The following is an 18,727-nucleotide window of genomic DNA, read 5'->3' as shown; positions in this document are numbered from 1 at the left end:
GTATGGCCAGTGTGGGAGATCGCTCCCCACACCATGATGCCGGGTGTTGGCCCTGTGTGCCTCGGTTGTATGCAGTCCTGATTGTGGCGCTCACCTGAACGGCGCCAAAAACGCATACGACCATCATTGGCACCAAGGCAGAAGCGACTCTCATCGCTGAAGACGACACGTCTCCATTCGTCCCTCCATTCACGCCTGTCGCGACACCACTGGAGGCGGGCTGCACGATGTTGGGGCGTGAGCTGAAGACGGCCTAACGGTGTGCGGGACCGTAGCCCAGCTTCATGGAGACGGTTGCGAATGGTCCTCGCCGATACCCCAGGAGCAACAGTGTCCTTAATTTGCTGGGAAGTGGCGGTGCGGTCCCCTACGGCAGTGCGTAGGATCCTACGGTCTTGGCGTGCATCCGTGCGTCGCTGCGGTCCGGTCCCAGGTCGACGGGCACGTGCATCTTCCGCAGACCACTGGCGACAACATCGATGTACTGTGGAGACCTCACGCCCCACGTGTTGAGCAATTCGGCGGTACGTCCACCCGGCGTCCCACATGCCTACTATACGCCCACGCTCTAAGTCCGTCAACTGCACATACGGTTTACGTCCACGCTGTCGCGGCATGCTACCAGTGTTAAAGACTGCGATGGAGCTCCGTATTCCACGGCAAACTGGCTGACACTGACGGCGGCGGTGCACAAATGCTGCGCAGCTAGCGCCATTCGACGGCCAACACCGCGGTTCCTGGTGTGTCCGCTGTGCCGTGCGTGTGATCATTGCTTGTACAGCCCTCTCGCAGTGTCCGGAGCAAGTATGGTGGGTCTGACACACCGGTGTCAATGTGTTCTTTTTTTCATTTCCAGGAGTGTATTTGCCACGGTGACAGTCGAGTAATTCACAGAACTTGTTGAGAATGAATGCATTATTATATAAAACTAAATCCCTGAGAACGTGTAAAGAATTACCTGTTGGGACGAAACTATTTTAACAATCGGAAATTTTATTAGGCCACGAAAAGTTCTCGAAATTATATGCAAAGTCAGTGATTTCCACAAATATATCTCATTTTATAAAAACATCATGATACAACATTACCAAGAAAACTGAGAGTAAGGACACTGGTGTCGAAAACTTCACTACGAAAGTAACTTTCACATGATGTGTCACTGCCAAATAACGTGGCTGGCCCAGCAAAATGATCATGTTTGATAATGTTCCTGGATTCATTACTTCTTTCCACCTCTCGCCATATGAGTGTACGTCCAGCGTTGTCGATCACGATTATTTTGGTGGCCCAGGTGTTGTGCTGTAGTGAGGCATGATGTTACATGGGCGTACTGACCTTGATGAACACGGTACAATGCCCCAGAGTAGCGTAATAGGTACGCTGCTTTTTACGATTTACATAAACGACCTGGTTGATGGCACTGACAGCGGCATTAGACTGTTTGCCGATGAGGTTGTAGCCTACAGGAAAGTACTTCAAATGGCTCTGAGCACTATGGGACTTAACATCTGAGGTCATCAGTCCCCTAGAACTTAGAACTACTTAAACCTAACTAACCTAAGGACATCACACACATCCATGCCCGAGGCAGGATTCGAACCTGCGACCGTAGCGGTCGCGCGGTTCTAGACTGAAGCGCCTGAACCGCTCGGCCACTCCGGCCGGCACAGGAAAGTAGTATCACACGAAAGTTGGGAACAAATCAATGAGGATTTGCAGAAAATAAATGAGTGGTGTAATGACTAGCAGTTATCTTTCAATATTAGTAAATGTAACCTACTGCGTATAACAAGGCGAAAATACCCATTAATGTACGAGTACAAAATAAATGCCCAGTCTTGGGAAGCGGTAACAACCGTTCAAGTATCTGGGTGTGACTATTCGAAATGATCTCAAATGGAATGATCAGAGCCGGCCGCTGTTGCCAAGCAATTCTAGGAGGTTCAGTCCGGAACCACGCTGCTGCTACGGTAGCAGGCTCTAATCCTGTCTCGGAGATGGATGTGTGTGATGTCCTTACGGTAGTTAGGTTTAAGTAGTTCTAAGTACAGGGAAATGATGACCTCTGATGCTAAGTCCCATAGTGCTTAGAGCCATTTGAACCATCTGAATTATAAGATTACACAAGCAACGGACAAAGCGAACTCTTAGATTGCGGTTTATTGGTAGAATCCTGAAGCGATGCATTCCTTCAACAAAGGGAACTGCTTACAATGCTTTAGTTCGTCCAGTCTTAAGAGTACTGCTCGTCTGTAGGGGCCCCTACCAGTTGGGTCTCATTCAAGAGATTGAGAAGGTCCAAAAAGGAGCGGCAAGATTCGTGACTGATACAATTAGCCATCGCGAGTGCGTTACAAATCTCATAGATAGTTTGAAGTGGGACACACTTGCAGATAGACGACGCGCTAAACGGAAGGGGCTGCTCTATTAAAGTCCGTAATTCGATCTTCGTCGAGGATGTACAGCATATATTATTACCACCAACTTTCAAATCGCGCAATGATCTCCATTCAAAGGTAAGGAAATTAGAGCTCGTACTGAGGAGGCGCGAATTGTGCCCTCCGTCACACACCGATTGGTGACTAGCGGAGTATATATATGTAGATGTACACTCAAGGTCACCGTCATTTTGACACTGCACTCCTTCCCCGTATGCGTCTTTTCAGTGGCGCATTCGGCCCTATCTTCATTTTGATCGGTAACAACGCGCGGCCGAACCGAATTGTGCCCGTCCTTCCCCCGACGCGTTGCACCACGTCCACGTACACAAAACGACCATCCAGTAGTCGCAACCGCCCAGCCACAAGAACCAACCTTGAGGCCACCGTGGTAGCACACTGCAGGACATGCACTGCCGTCCGTGGTGATCGCAGTATTAAGAACCATGTCTCGCTGTTTATAATATCCAGGGGACCATAATAAATCATGGTGACTTCAGTGGTATTATTCTGTTTCAATGAAAGCGTAACTGCTTATTTCTTCACGTACCTTCTGTACTGTACTGTACTGTACTGTACTGTACTGTACTGTACTGTACTGTATCAGTTCTCTGTATGTATGGTCCACGTCGTTACTTGCCAGTGACACATCATGCGAAAGTTACTTTCGTGCTTCAACCAGTGTAGATTACGCGCATTGAATCGGTTTGCAGACAAGACAGTCGAGAGGTGTAGCAGGGCAGATGACCGTCGTCTAGTGGTGATAGCTAGTAAACACCTGACGCTGCAGCTGAGATGAGAAGGCCCTTCGTCGTGGGACCTTGTCTTGTCTTACCAAGCGAGGTGGCGCAGTGTTATGTTGATGACACTCTTCATCCCCACGTGGGCCCTTTCCTACATGGTATACGAGGAGCACTTTTCCAGCAAGATAACGCTCGTCCGCAAGACTTTCTACTTCATGTTCCGACCCTTTCATGACTGGCCTGCTCCCCGAACTCGTCCCCTTAGAGCGTGTGTGGGACCAGCTCAAACAGCAGATGCCGCCGTGTCACTCTGCACATGATTTGGAGGTGGCTGTTCAAGATTTGCGGCCCAGTCTGCCTCAGGACAACATCAGACGTCTAATCAACTCGATACCGAGCATGTTGCGGCATGTACTGCACCAAAAAGGGGTCCATCGCTTTTTGATGTTGAACTTTATTTGTCTACTTGTACTCACTGTATTTGTTTACTTGTCTTCGTTTTGGGATCAAGTGAATCTCTCACCTATATCAGTATGTCTAATAAGTTTCATTTCGGTCCGATGCTCCCGTGTTGGTGCGCTATTTTCAATGTTCCTGAGTGTTTGCTCCTTTTAGAACCAATCACTATCATCATCCATGTTGTCGCAAACACATAGCACTGGGGACCAGTGTGCTGTTTCCTATGAATCTAATTAAAGGCATATTGTGTGCTGAGTTTGATTCAGTGCGTCTTGTGTAAAGACGGTTTCCCAGTGCAACTGCCATACAATAATCTTTCGCGAGAACGATTAGTGAGTAGTGTAAGGCCCGTCTTTACAAAATATCAGGCCGTTCATGATCTGTTTTAGATGGCATATAATAACTGGCAAAAAAAGAATGTTGTAACTTGGGCCTCACAAAGAGTGGTATCTACGATAACACTGAAACACTAGCCCACCGAGAGTAGACAGAAGGAAATTTGCAGTAGAAATTGTTGCAGTGATGCTATTCATGACGTTAAATAAGCTGTTGTAGAAACTGTGAAGGCGGTGAAAAGTGACTTGGGTGTCGCAGGTTGGATACGGAGTAGTGTGCTCTCAACTTACGGCAAATCATAGGCAATGAGGAAAGGCTGATAAACGTGTTTCAAACTGAAATGTTGGTATGGTGGTTCTCAGATAATCCAGTGCTTGAAAAAGAAAACATGGTGTGATACACACAAGTCAGAACACGTACAAATAATTATTTAATTAACAAACAATGGAACTATTGATTTTTTAGCAGTGCCACTATTTTTTTGCGCTACTGAGTAAAATAGCAATGGTACCACGGCTGTTGCAAAAGGGCATGGGAGCTGGCGAGCGCAGAATCGACCAAAATGTCGTTAACGTCAGACGCAGCAACGCCACTGGCGGGTTTCCATATTACCGGCGGGGCCAGGAGTCAGCACCGCAATAACGACGACAGGCTGGTTACTACACACCCAAGTTAAGGACTCGTTTTGGAGTAACTGGTTGAAAGCGGAGCTTCAGCAAAACAAGCAGACACTGACACATCTAAAGCCAAAGGTATCAAAGTCTGGCAGCTCCGTCTACGATGGGATGTCTAAGCTGGTCCACGGGCCGAAAAGGCTATCATCGTCAGGAGCGCCCCCGGGTAAGTGTAATAGAAACCGCTTTTATTCTGTGTAAACATAAATGACCTGACGATCAGCAGCAATTTACAGCTGTTTGCTGATGACGCTGTGATGTACGAGAAAGTATCGTCGCTGACTAATTGCAGGAATATACAGTATGCATTACACAGAATTTCTAGTTGCTATGACAAACGGCAGCTTGCTCTAAAGGTAGAAAACTGTAAATTAATGTGGATGAGTAGGAACCAGCAAGGCGCTACTGAACAAAGTTAGAGAACCGGCATTTCAGGCTGATTGCAGGACAATTCTACTGTCGCCAACGCACTTTTCGCGTAATGATCATGAAGATAATATGCGAGAAATTAGAGCTCGTACGGAGGCTTTTAGACAGTCATCCTCCTCCCCCCCCCCTCTTTGTGAATGTCACGCGAGAGGAAATGACTAGTTGTTGTACAAGGTACGCTCCGTCAAGCACTGTACGATGGTCTGCACAGTGCGTATGTAGATGTAGAGGGTTCTGCAAACAGCCATTACGAGACTTGGCCTGCACCAACTGCGGGCCTACCGTTAGCTTTAAGTTCACCGCTGAAGACTTAGTGCCTTCGATCCGGCGGGCCACCTCGGAGCTCACTTCACCCGCAACCAGCCTTCTGCCCTGGCAGGCAGTCGCTCGAGACAAGGGCAGTGCAGCCGCACAACCATCTACGCCTTGGCAGGCACACTCGGCTCGCAAAGGTGTAGGGGAGAGTGGGGCACTCTGAAGCACGGGGCACAATGAATCAGGTAGCATAATTTCAGTATAAGTTAGTAAAATTTTTTTCCTCTGTGCATATGTTGTCAGTACAGCTCTACCGACTGCCATTTGTTTTCTGCACGATCTAGTTCCTGCCATTAGTGTTGCACTGGTGATGAGTTAGTTTCGCGACAGTGAAGTAATTTTTGGAGACGTAGATAGATTGAATTTTGTTCAATCCCTTGTCACCAAATTTTAAACAAAGTAAGTCATTGTAACAATATCAATACTGTATTTTTATGATATAGATCTTCAAATATTAACAATGTTCATACATAGCCTCACATGAGCTCTGTTTGAAATATGTACTGTTGGGGCACATTGAACCACGCTCTCTTGGGGCTCAATGAGCCATGGTTCATTGTGCCACAGGAATATTTTTATTGTCCAATACAAGCACTTTGTACTTTGTTTCCTTAGCATGGGTAAAAACATATGTGTAGGTATTTAAGGCATTTAAATTACAGACGTTCAGCGTTCCTGTTTTATATGATCAAGTTTGAAGGTGGTTCGTTCACACCGCAGGAAGACAGACAGAGGTAAAACTGACCATGATATTATGCAGGAAGCTGTACAGGATGTTCTTAATAACGGCATGGCAGTTCGCCAAGCACCTAAATCTCATTCAATATCCTACCCTATTCTTCGACGATGTGTTCAAAACATCAAATGTGGTTCCAGTGAAAGATTGACAACAAACTATGAAAATCGTACGGTATTTTCTGTGGAGCAGGAGAAAGAATTAGTGGAGTATTTGTTACATTCTTCTAAGATACGATTTTGTGTTGACACTAAAACATGCAGGCGTTTTGCAAATGAGCTGGCTTTCTAAAATGGTCTGAAATGTCCTGAGAACTGGACGGAGGGAATTGCTGGTGTAGACTGGTTCTATGGGTTCATGAAACGAAATCTCAGTTTAAGTATCTGAACCCTAGAGGGCTGCAGCTTATCCAGAGCAACGTCCTTTAATCAGCAAACAAAACGCCGGTTTACTATGTGGGGAAGATTTTGAAACTGAAGTATGACACAAGAAACTATCAGGTATCATTTTTGAGAAAAAGTGAAAAAATGGGAGGTAAAGGATGAAGCTCTTGTTCCAGCTAGCAACACACTATACATGCTCCCACAACCTGCTACTGATGGTGTGACAAAGAGACAAAAATCACATTTCAAATTTGGAATCAGCTTCGAGTCCATTGATGTTCGGTAATTCCAAAATAAGTTACTTTATTGTGTGACTAAGATTTTAATTATATGATTCACACGTGGAACATATGTAAACATTATGTTTAAAGTATTTATTTATTTTATTTATTGTTCCGTGGGACCAAATTAAGGAGAAGTCTCCATGGTCATGGAACAAGTCAATACATGAATTTATAACACGATATTAGAAACAGATAAAATGAAATATAAAAAACATATTCAGGTGTAAATCACAACTCTGCAGAGACAGGTCGAGGATATAGAATCAGTGCGTAGTGGGAATGTCCGTGTTACTGATAAGTCGCATATATGTACAGTATTTAATAATCACTTTCTGAATATAGCAGGTGAACTAAATAGATACCTAGTCCCAACAGGGAATCATATAGCGCTCTTAGAAAAAAGTGTGCCGAGACTGTTACCTGAAATGGTCCTCCATGATACTGATAAGAGGGAGATTGAGTTAATAATTAAATCACTGAAGACCAAGAACTCTCATGGATATGCCGGGGTATCTAGCAGAATACTGAAGTATTGTTCTATGTATGTTAGCCCAGTACTTAGGGATATCTGTAACTTTTCCTTTAGGAGTGGTCGGTTTCCTGACCGATTAAAGTACTCGGTAGTGAAGCCACTTTATAAAAAGGGAGACAGGGATAATGTTGACAGTTATAGACCTATTTCTATGCCATCGGTGTTTGCTAAAGTTATCGAGAAGGTTGTATATACAAGGTTACTGGAGCATTTAAATTCACATAATTTGCTGTCAAATGTTCAGTTTGGTTTTAGAAATGGTTTAACAACAGAAAATGCTATATTCTCTTTTCTCTGTGAGGTTTTGGACGGATTAAATAAAAGGTTGCGAACGCTAGGAGTTTTCTTTGATTTAACGAAGGCTTTTGACTGTGGTGACCACAAAATATTACTGCAGAAGTTGGACCATTATGGAGTAAGGGGAATAGCTTACAATTGGTTCGCCTCTTCCTTTAAGAACAGAAAGCAGAAGGTAATTCTCCGCAATATTGACAGTGGTAGTGATGTTCAGTCCCAATGGGGCACTGTTAAGTGGGGCGTTTCCCAAGGGTCGGTGCTGGGGCCACTGCTGTTTCTTATTTTTATAAATGATATGCCTTCTAGTATTACAGGTGATACAAAAATATTTCTGTTTGCTGATGACATTAGCTTGGTAGTGAAGCATCTTGTGTGTAATATTGAAACAGTATCAAATAATGCAGTTCATGAAATAAGTTCGTGGCTTGTGGAAAATAATTTGATGTTAAATCACAGTAAGACTCAGTTTTTACAGTTTCTAACACACAATTCAACAAGAACCGATATTTTGATCAGACAGAATGGGCATATTATAAGCGAGGCGGAACAGTTCAAGTTCCTAGGCGTTCGGATAGATAGTAAGCTGTTGTGGAAAGCCCATGTCCAGGATCTTGTTCAGAAACTAAATGCTGCTTTATTTACCATTAGAAGAGTATCACACTTCCTTTGTACGTTAAATAGGTTCCTTCAATGAACCTGTTTAAAGTGGTTCAATGTACCCCACATGTGGGGCACAATAAACCATTTACCAAATTTTCTTCAAAGGCGTGCAGCTAAAAAACAATTAATGACAATGCAATCATATAAGGCCATTTGATACTTGAATGATTTAACTGTAACATCTGTAAATCACAACTCTGTGGTAAAATTATTGGATGAGTAAGATGGAGAACTATTTTTTATGGTTCAATGTGGCCCACTCTCCCCTACGCACCCTGCCTTGGGCTACAGAGCCGTGCCTGAGAGGTACACGTACTGCTGCGGACTCCGCACATTCCTAACCACCCGCTTGACGCTCGCTTGCTTCAGCGCACACCCAAGAGGTGCTGCCGCCGCAGAGTGTCGCTATGAGTCTTGTAGTTAGTGCTCCAATAAAATGTATGGCAGTAATTATGTTACCTTCAGAACCATTGGTCAACACCTCAACTTAACCCTGGCATTGCAGAGGTCATCCACCCTCTGCCTCAACAGATTATTAAGCTTTGGTTGATGGCTGTAAAGATCTCCACTAGAACCACAGAAGTTAATGACACATCCACTCAAAGTATACTCTCAAGGCAGAAATAAGTTCGTGAGGCGGCCATCTTTTAGATATGGCTGGATCTACTGCTGTATTTTGTGAATAGTTGGCTGACGTTTTATTTTCTAGATTCCTTTTTTTTTAAAAAAAAAAGGCAACTAAATTAAGACATAAATATAATTTTTTTCGTTGAAACTCATAAAGAACACATACCAAGGCTGAGCAGGTCCCTAATCTTCAGATACGAAATAGCGAGCCTCATAATAGAGGCTTTGTCAAGTTGCGAAATAGCTGCCTGTGGCAAAGGTAATGCTTGTGCTAAGTTGGTGAAGATTTCAGTCTCACGGCTGCGTCGGCATCGCGCAGCATCTCTGGATTTCTCCTTTCGTTTTTCCGAATTCCTGAAACAGAGAAAAAATTATTTAGCATTGCTTGCATCTCAACAAAAAGGAAGCAAAATACCTTCTTTCGCACTATTATTTAACTTTATCGTAATTGGAAACATGTAACAAAAGTTAATGGAAAAAAAATAAAAACCACACATTTCAGATACGGAGCTAAAACACAATGGACCATTGTTGTCGTTGTTGTTGTTGTCGTTGTCGTCTTCAGTCCAGAGACTGGTTTGATGCAGCTACCCTATCCTGTGCAAACTACATCTCCCAGTACCTACTGCAACTTACATCCTTCGGAATCTGTTTAGTGTATTCATCACTTTGCCTCCCTCTACGATTTTTACCCTCCACGCTGCCCTCCAATACTAAATTGATGACCCCTTGACGTCTCAGAATATGCCCGACCAACCGATCCCTTCTTCTGTACACTTGTTCATATATCTGAAATATGTTTTTATTGTAATTAAGATCACAGTGCATCACAGACGGCAGAATATGCACGGATGTCAATATCAATATCATCATCAATCAGCGTGGTTTTGTGAAACGCTATGGCACCACCGGTGTCGTCCATATCTGCTTGCTTACTAAGAAAACACTGTGAGAAAGATCTAATCATCATTACTTTACCTTCCTGGACCCTGAACACGCTTTTGAGCGAGTGCCACGTTATCTATGTGAGCATGAAAAAAATGGAAATGAACGTATGGCATTGTTGGTCGGGAGGCCCCAACCGGGGAAGTTCGGCCGCCAAGTGCAAATTTTATTTCACTGGACGCCACAGTGGGCGCCTTGCGCGCCGGCGATATGATGATGAGGACAACACAACACCCAGTCCCCCAAAAGAGAAAGTCTCCAACCCGGCCAGGAATTGAACCCGGGACCGCTTGCATGGGGGGCGTGTACGTTACCACCCAGGTAAGCAGGCAGACGGTGAACATGAAGACCCGGAGAACTAACTGAATGAGACTGGCTGCTCTAAAGCAATCCTGAGTGTCGACTACAATCTGCTTCAAGAGCACCAGGTAGCTCTGCTTGTCTCTGTGGGTGTTCATTAGGGACCAACTCTTCACCCCTTTCTTTTCATCATAATAATGGACACGGTGACCAGTGATCTTTGATATTAGCCCCTTGGACACTGCAGTTGCTGATTTTCCACGGGATGCTGCAGACAAGAATAACTTTCAACCACAATCAAACTTAAAAGCAATAGACAAGGCACCAGGTAGTGCCAGGTGAAGACAGAGAGAAAAAAAGGGAGGACTCTGCTATACTGCGTGACAAACGTTCACGAGGAAGGAAGACAAAGAAGGTTAGAGCTACTGCCTATTCTACATGCGCAAATGACAATCATGCAAACTTAAGTCGTGTGCTGTAACCTATTCTATACATGTAGTATAACCACAGCGTTCAAGACAATGGGTCACAAAACTTCCACAGCTTTTCTGCTTCTTCACTACAGCAGCAACGCCAAGAGGCTCTCACGTGCAAGCATCCTGCGAAACGACTGTGTAGTGACAATGGAAACTCCCCATCGCAACCCCCCCGCCCCAGGTTTAGTGGTAAGAGGGCCCAGTGGACAGTCCGTAAAAACCTGAACACAGATCAAGCAAGAAAACAGGAATAAGTTGTACTGATCTGTGAAAAAAGAAGCAAAATAGAAACAGTGAACGGTCCAAGGAAAAGAAGTGCAACAGACAGCAGGGTGAAGCAGCAACGGCGTTGTGGTTGAGTGGTTGTGTTGGTCTGCCAAGAGAGCGAGTTGTGGTCAAACCTCTGTCGTACCAATTTGTTATTACGTTGTTCGCTGTATTCAAATTTATATCCAAGCCGTGGTGTAACGCCCTTCTCGCAAGGTTCGCAGGAGAGCTTCTGTAAAGTTTGGAAGGTAGGAGACGAAATACTGGCAAAAGTAAAGCTGTGAGGACGGGGCTTGAGTCGTTCTTGGGTAACAAAACTGTTTCACAAGGGAAGATTGCACTGCAGCGCCTACTTTAAAAGGTTGCAGGAACGACAAAATAGCTGATACCGAAATAAGTGACCTAGGGATACAATAGCAATTGAAATCGCTCAACATAATGAAGGCCACTGGACCTAACGGGATACCAACAGTATTGCACATCGAGTACATGAAAGAACTTGCAACTGTTTTAGCAATAGTGTACCGTAGATCATTGGAGGAGCGAAGTGTTCCGGACGATCGGAAATAACGCACAGGTCATTCCCGTTTCCAAGAAGGATAGTCGAACATACACACAAAACTACAGACCTATATTCCTGACGGTAACTTATAGAATTTTGAAACAAGTCTTATGCTAGTGGATTAGGACATTTCTGGAGGCCGAAAATCTCTTCCATAGAAACCAAGACGGATTCCGAAAACAACGATCACGTGAAATCAACTCTCTCTGTTCGTCAACGAGACCCATTAAAGTAGCAGATACAGCGCCGAGGTAAATATTGTGTTCCTTGACTTCCGGAAAGCATTCAATACTGTTCCAAATAGCTCTGAGCACTATGCGACTTAACTTCTGAGCTCATAAGTCGCCTAGAACTTAGAACTAATTAAACCTAACTAACCTAAGGACATCACACACATCCATGTCCGAGGCAGGATTCGAACCTGCGACCGTAGCGGTCGCTCGGTTCCAGACTGTAGCGCCTAGAACCGCACGGCCACTCCGGACGGCAATACAGTTCCACACTGCAGCCTAATGACCAAAATAGGAGCGCACGAAATATCAGACCACTTGTGTGATTGGATTGAAGACTTTCTCGCAAACAGAACACATCATGTCTTTCTTAACGGATAGAAGTTTTCAGACACAAAAGTAACTTTGGCCGTGCCCCAGAGGATTGTTAAAGGACCATTACTTTTCTCAATGTACACTCTAAAGAAACAACGACCCACGAAGGAATTATCCGCATGCGAAGGAAATCGGTAGATGTGATGTACAAGTACAGGCAAATAAATGATTACAATTTCAGAAAAATTGGAAGCTTTATTAAACAGAAAGAGCTTCACAAATTGAGCGAGTCAGTGTCGCTGCAGTCAACGTCTGACTCTTACGCAAGCGGTTATTCGGCTTGGCACTGATTGATAAGAGTTGTTAGATGTCTTCCAGGAATATCGTGCTAAATTCTGTCCAATTGACCCATTAGACCGTCAAAATCCCGAGCTGGTTGGAGGGTCCTGCCTATAATGCTCCGAACATTTTCACCTGGAGAAAGATCCGGCGACCCTGCTGGCCAAGGTGGTATTTGGCAAGAACGAAGGTAAGTAGTAGAAACTCTCGCCGTGTGAGGGTGGGTATCATCTTGCTGACCTGTAGGCCCAGGATGGCTTACCATGAAAGGTAACAAAACGGGGCGTAGAACACCGTCGACGAACTGCTGTGCTGTAAGGGTACCACGGATCACAACCAAAGGGGCCCTGCTATGAAATGAAACGGCACTCCAGACCTTCCCTCTTGTATGTCGAGGCGTATGACGGGCGACAGTCAGGCTGGTATCCCAACGCTGCCTAGAGCGTCTCCAGACACATCCTCGCTGGTACTGGGGCGCAGTTCGACGCAGGACTCATCACTGAAGACAACGTGATTCCAGGCCGAACGTGCCCGACATCACTGCAAATGGGCTTGGTGGTGCACAGAAGTCAATGGCACCGTGAGCTCAGACCCCTTTCTGTGAGCCGCGTATTAATAGTGCTCCTTGTGGTCACTGAAACACCAACTGCACATTGGATCGATGATAAAGATGAGTGCGGGGCTCTGACTGCTTCTATGATGATCTCTAGTTCCTCACGTTCTCTCATCCCTCTAGATCGGTCGCTTCCTTCTGGGCGATGTGTTCGGCCATGGTTCGCCCATTCCTGCCAATATCGTCGAACAGTGGCATCGCTCCTATTCAAATGTCGAGTACTCCAACCGGCTTCTTCGAATCCAAGTACACGTCCTCTCTCAAATGCCGACATCTGCATGGTCCCCCCCCCCCCCCCCCCCCCTTTAGAGTGTGTATAAATGATCTAGTAGATGACGTCGGAAGTTTTATGGGGCTTCTTACGGATGATTCTGTTGCACACGAAGAAAGTGCGACGTTACAACATTGTAGCAAAATGCAGGAGGACCTGTAGAGGATAGATTCCTAGTGCAGTGAGTGGCAATTGACCTTCAACATAAACAAATTTAAAGTACTGCGAATGTTTAAGACAGAAAGACCCTTTATTGTATGATTACACGATTGCGGAACCAACACTGGAAGCAGTTACTTCCATAAAATATATAGGACCATGCATACACAGCTATTTGAAATGGGTTGAGGATATAAAATTGATTGCAGGTAAGGCAGGTGCCAGAATTAGATTCATTGGAAAAATCATCAGCAAATGTAATCCATCAACAAAGGAAGTAGCTCACAAAACACACGTTCCACCAATAAATGACTACTGCTCGTCAGTATGGGATCCGTACAAGATGGGAATGGTAGGGGAAATACAGAAGATCCAAAGAAGAGCAGTGCGTTCCATTACAGGGTCATTTAGTAACCAAAGCGTCACAGAGATGATTAACGAACTCCAGTGGCAAACGCTGCAAGAGAGACGTTCTGCGTCACGGTGTGGTGCACCGTCAAAGTTCCAACAACGCGGTCTTCTTGGCCTTACACACTCAAAGAACACAAGACTCCATTATAAGACTGCACCTCTGGAGGTTAGTTCTCCTCAACGTGGCACCAGGACCGAGTCGGTGGAGTAACTTGGTCTCCAGCACACCAGGTTCGTAGTCTTGTTTGCTGTGTTGCCGCTGTATAAGTTCCTCAACTGTCTTCAAGGAAGTCTTTCTCGACTTCAATCGTGGGTGTCCTTCTTGGTAACTTAACACAGGACAAGCGCTGATGTTACTTTGGTCTTGTCTTTTCTGGCTGCTAATTCCTGTCGAATGGCAGAAAGTGCGATTCCAGCTAGACCTTATACACAGAGGTGGAAAAGTCACACGATACCTCCCAATATCGTGTCGGGCCTCCTCCTGCCCGACTCGACGTGGCATGGATTCAACAAGTCTGGAAGTCCCCTGCAGAAATACTGCGCGATGCTGCCTTTACAGCCGTTTGTAATTGCGAAAGTTTTGTCGGTACTGAATTTTGTGCACGAATTGACCTCTCCATTATATCCCATAAATTTTCGGTGGGGTTCTTGTCGGGCGATGTCGTGCTGTTAGACAAGGCACTCGCGTCGCTCGACTGGTGCCGTAGCCCATTAACGCCACATTTCACCGCACTGTCCTAACGGATACATTCGTAGTCTCACATTGATTTCTGCGATTATGTCACACAGCGTTGCTTGTCTGTTAGCACTGACAACTCTATGCAAACGCCGTTGCTCTCTGTCGTTAAGTGAAGGCCGTCGGTCACTGCGTTGCCCGTAGTGAGAGGTAATGCATGAAATTAGTATTCTCGGTATACTCTTGACACTGTGGATATCGGAATACCGAATTTCCTGACGATTCCCGAAATGGAATGTCCCATGCGTCTAGCTCCAATTACCACTCCACGTTCAAAGTCTGTTGATTCGTATCGTGCGGCCATAATCATGTCGCAAACCTTTCCACATTAATCACCTGAGTAGACACTTGTACAGATGGCGGGAAGCGCAAAAACAGCAACACATGAGCGTTCCTTGGAAACCGTCCAGAAACATCCACAAAAAAGAAGGGGATAAACATCATTTTTCTTCTTCCGTGAAGCTTAGTTAGCGTTTTACAACCGGCTACAGAAAGAAAGAGGAGGTTTTGGGGGGGAGGGGGGAGGGGGAGGGGGGAGGGAGGGGGGGAAGACGAAGCGCTGGACATGGTTTCACACAGCTGTATCGTAACTCTACCAAAATCAGGAGCAGAACTCCTCGAACACCAGCGACGCACAGATAAGGGCTGTGGCGACTGTGACGTTATTGGAGCCGTCGTTCCTGGAAGGCGCGCCCTGCAGAGCCTTATTCCGCAAACAAGCCACAGCGTCCACACCTGCCCTGAGCATCGTCCGCCACCGGAAGCCGCTTCTGCAAAATCAGCAAACACCGCCGTCACACGGCGGACACGCCGGCGTTTGCGAGCGCTCACACGCTGCGCCAACGAGACTAAACAGCTTAAGAGAATGAGAAATATGCCGATTAATTACCGAACTGCCTCAGCATGATAATGTAACCGTGAGCCGGGAAGTAGACAGGCTAAACTCACTCCCCCCTTGCTGCGAGAGCGTACACGAAAATAGTCAAAGTTTAATGTTATCCTTGTTCTATAGCCCATGAGTGTAGCTCTGATGTCTTCTGAACTGAAATTACACCAGCTTTACTTTTTTTCTTATACAGAGAAATACTGCCACGGGAGAGTAGCAGCCTAAGATTAAAGACCAGCGACGGGGGCGGTGTGTGTGTATGAGAGAGAGAGAGAGAGAGAGAGAGAGAGAGAGAGAGAGAGAGAGAGAGAGAGAGAGAGAGAGAGAGAGAGAGAGAGAGAGAGAGAGAGAGAGAGAGAGGGGGGGGGGGAGAGGGTAGGGAGGGAAGGAGGTGGGGAGGGAGGGAGAGAGAGAGAGAGGAAGGGAGGGAGAGAGAGAGAGGAAGGGAGGGAGAGAGAGAGAGGAAGGGAGGGAGAGAGAGAGGAAGGGAGGGAGGGAGAGAGGCAGAGAGAGGGGGGCAGGGGTGCGGAGAGAGAGAGGGGGGGGGGGGCGGGGGATTTAGATACTAAATGTTACTTATTTATTGAGAAAATTCTATTACAATGGCGAACCGATTCAGTGGCAACAGAAGAAAACGCCAATAGAGGACATGAGCATAGGAGACTCTTTTCTTTAACTAATAAATGTCTGCATTTAAAAAATGGTACACTAACAGCGAGGCACGCCCATTGACATGATAGTTAAGCTTACATTCTAATTCTCTCATAAACATAACTGTCGAGACTGCTTAATAACGACTTTCCTTGAACGGATGGAACGCAGATAGTACACATAAAACTGATATTCACGAGCAGTTAAGACGAAATGCAACGTTACAATGAGTAGAAAAATGAGGGAAAACTAGAAAATCGGAACAATCTCATTCAGAACTAAAACGGCCAACTACTTCACGGTGGAACCCCACAAACATTTTGCAGACTGTTACCGCCGCAAAGCGTTGCAGTCGTGAAACCTCTGTATGTTCTCACTGGGCCAATGCGATATGCGATGCGGTACAAGAGGTGAGTCGCGATACTACGCACAAGCAAACCACATTGGTGGAGGGCAAAGAAACGTAGTTGAAGCGACTTGCAACCTCAAAAAATGTTCGAAATTACTGAACGGTAATTCCACGTAGTAGAATCGCTTTAATTCCCTAAGATAGGGTGCAAGCACAAGTTTCTTAGCGAAGACCAAAAAGGCGGATCCGTTGCATTCATGGCACAGGCATGGCACTACAGCGATGCTCCTCGCAACTGCATCGTACGATACACGCGGAAGGAAATTTTAATTCAAATGATATGCCTAAAAAATTGAGACACTGAGAACCATAAGGGCCCAAAGTACAGAATCAAAGTTCTGAGAAATATATATGTTTGTGAAATTAAATTTATTGACAAATCATCAGTCACATTCGTCTGAACTGTTTTGAACCACGTCTCAACATACTGTACCTTCTATATAACGTACCCATTTTATGTTATGAAATATTAAATAATATTTAAGATTACATTTATTACTTTTAATTCACAAAGATTCGATGTATAGGCTAGAGAAAAAAGCGTCTTTTGACAGTTATAAAGCTTTTAATTATTGTGAAGATATAGTCACATCATAAAAAACAGATACTAAATTCAGACACACGCAATTATGACCTATTGCAACACTTCATGGTCCTCGTTATCGTCATTTTCATTAAGCACATTTGTGGGCTTGAGGTTCAGATGAAACAGCCGGTACACCTGGAATTATGAAGTATTAGTACTGCGTACATTATGTTGTCAACTATAGAGGCTGCCAGCGACGCGAAGCTATCGGCGGCTGCTGTGTCTTGTTGCTTTTAATATCGCTCCTGTAGGGACACGTGCGTCCCACGGTTAACCGTCGCGTCGCGCGACCTTTACTAGAAAGTGCCGTATCGCATAGCGTATAGTCTCAGTGAGAAATCGTTCCGTACAGTATTCGAGATCAACGGGCATAGACTTGCAACCTGAAAAAATGTTCGAAATTACTGAACGATAAGTCGTCCTAGTAGAATCGTTTTAATCCCCTAAGATACAGAGGAAGCACAAGTTTCTTAGCGAAGTCCAAAAAGGCGGATCCGTTGCAAAATGGTTCAAATAGCTCTGAGCACTATGGGACTTAACATCCGAGATCATCAGTCCCTTACAACTTAGAACTACTTAAACCTAACTAAGGACATCACACATATCCATACTCGAACCTGCGACCGTAGCGGTCGCGCAGTTCCAGACTGAAGTGCCTAGAACTTCTGGGTCACATCGGCCGGCGGATCCGTTGCATCCATGGCACAGGCCTGATATGTTCTCTCAGAATCACGGAAGTTTTGTTCGCCTCGCACTCCTCCCTGACCGTTTTGGCTCTTCCATTTCTCTTTTCAATACCTGATAAAATAATTCAAATGTTAAGGAGAAAGTGGTTCGGTCATTTTTCCATGGGGAGTTTCACAGTAAACTAGCCCATTAAGCCATACAGAATAATAATAATAATAATAATTATTATTATTATTATTATTTAATTTTTGCAAATGACGTCGCTATGTTGGATTTCGTATTTTAGCACTACTAGGACACTTCCCAACTGCCTAGGACTGCGTGATATATGGGTAGATAATTAGCACTGATACCAGTAAAGTTGCATTTCCGTGTTAACTGATTCTTCCTTCGCTTCTTGGTAGAATAATTTCATGGTAACAAACGAAAAGCACAATATTGTGTATGTTCTACATTATTAACTGCAGAACATGCACAATACTGGACTTTAATTGTTAAGTGGCTTCTTGTAGTTGTTAGATGAATAATAAATATATCGACTGCATGGCCAGAAGGTGGTATTATTTTGACTGATTTCATGCAACGCGGTTCAACGGTTGTAGCTTCGTCCCAGAAACGGTAGCCTCCATTTTTCACTTTGTGCAAGGAATCTGCTGTGACCTCGACATCGATTTGATGTTAAAACTCCAGCCGTCCGTCTGTAAACTGCCATCTGTATAATGAAACTCATTTGCGTAACGTGTGAGATTTTACAAGAGAGCACATACATCGCGCTACAGTTAAACTTCAGAAATTAGTAGGTTTTTTTTCACTTAAACAGAGATGTAATCAGTTTCAAGTCTATTATAGTTTTCATCAATACTTAGAATGTAAGTAACCTGTAAATGAAAACAAATGTACGCAGTGCCCGATACATGATATTCGATAGAAACGGGTTACGGTAGTAGAATGCAGAGGGTAATGAAATAAAC

At 44.9% G+C, this 18,727-nt stretch overlaps 1 protein-coding gene across 3 annotated transcripts in view; it reads right to left on the bottom strand.

The window, feature by feature from the left end:
- LOC126348760 (protein similar-like) overlaps nucleotides 1–18,727 on the bottom strand; it is a 663,779-nt gene that overhangs the window by 286,223 nt on the left and 358,829 nt on the right. For all 3 annotated transcript variants that reach the window (XM_050002384.1, XM_050002382.1, XM_050002383.1), the window contains exon 2: nucleotides 9,080–9,267. In XM_050002384.1, coding sequence (XP_049858341.1) covers nucleotides 9,080–9,267 — 188 coding nt within the window. The remainder of the gene's footprint in view (nucleotides 1–9,079; nucleotides 9,268–18,727) is intronic.

This window comes from Schistocerca gregaria, chromosome 1 (genome assembly GCF_023897955.1).
Source record: "Schistocerca gregaria isolate iqSchGreg1 chromosome 1, iqSchGreg1.2, whole genome shotgun sequence".
NCBI classification, from domain to species: Eukaryota; Metazoa; Arthropoda; class Insecta; order Orthoptera; family Acrididae; genus Schistocerca; species Schistocerca gregaria.
The sequence above is the reverse complement of the archived record's forward strand: the minus strand, read 5'-3'. Positions and strand labels throughout refer to the sequence as shown.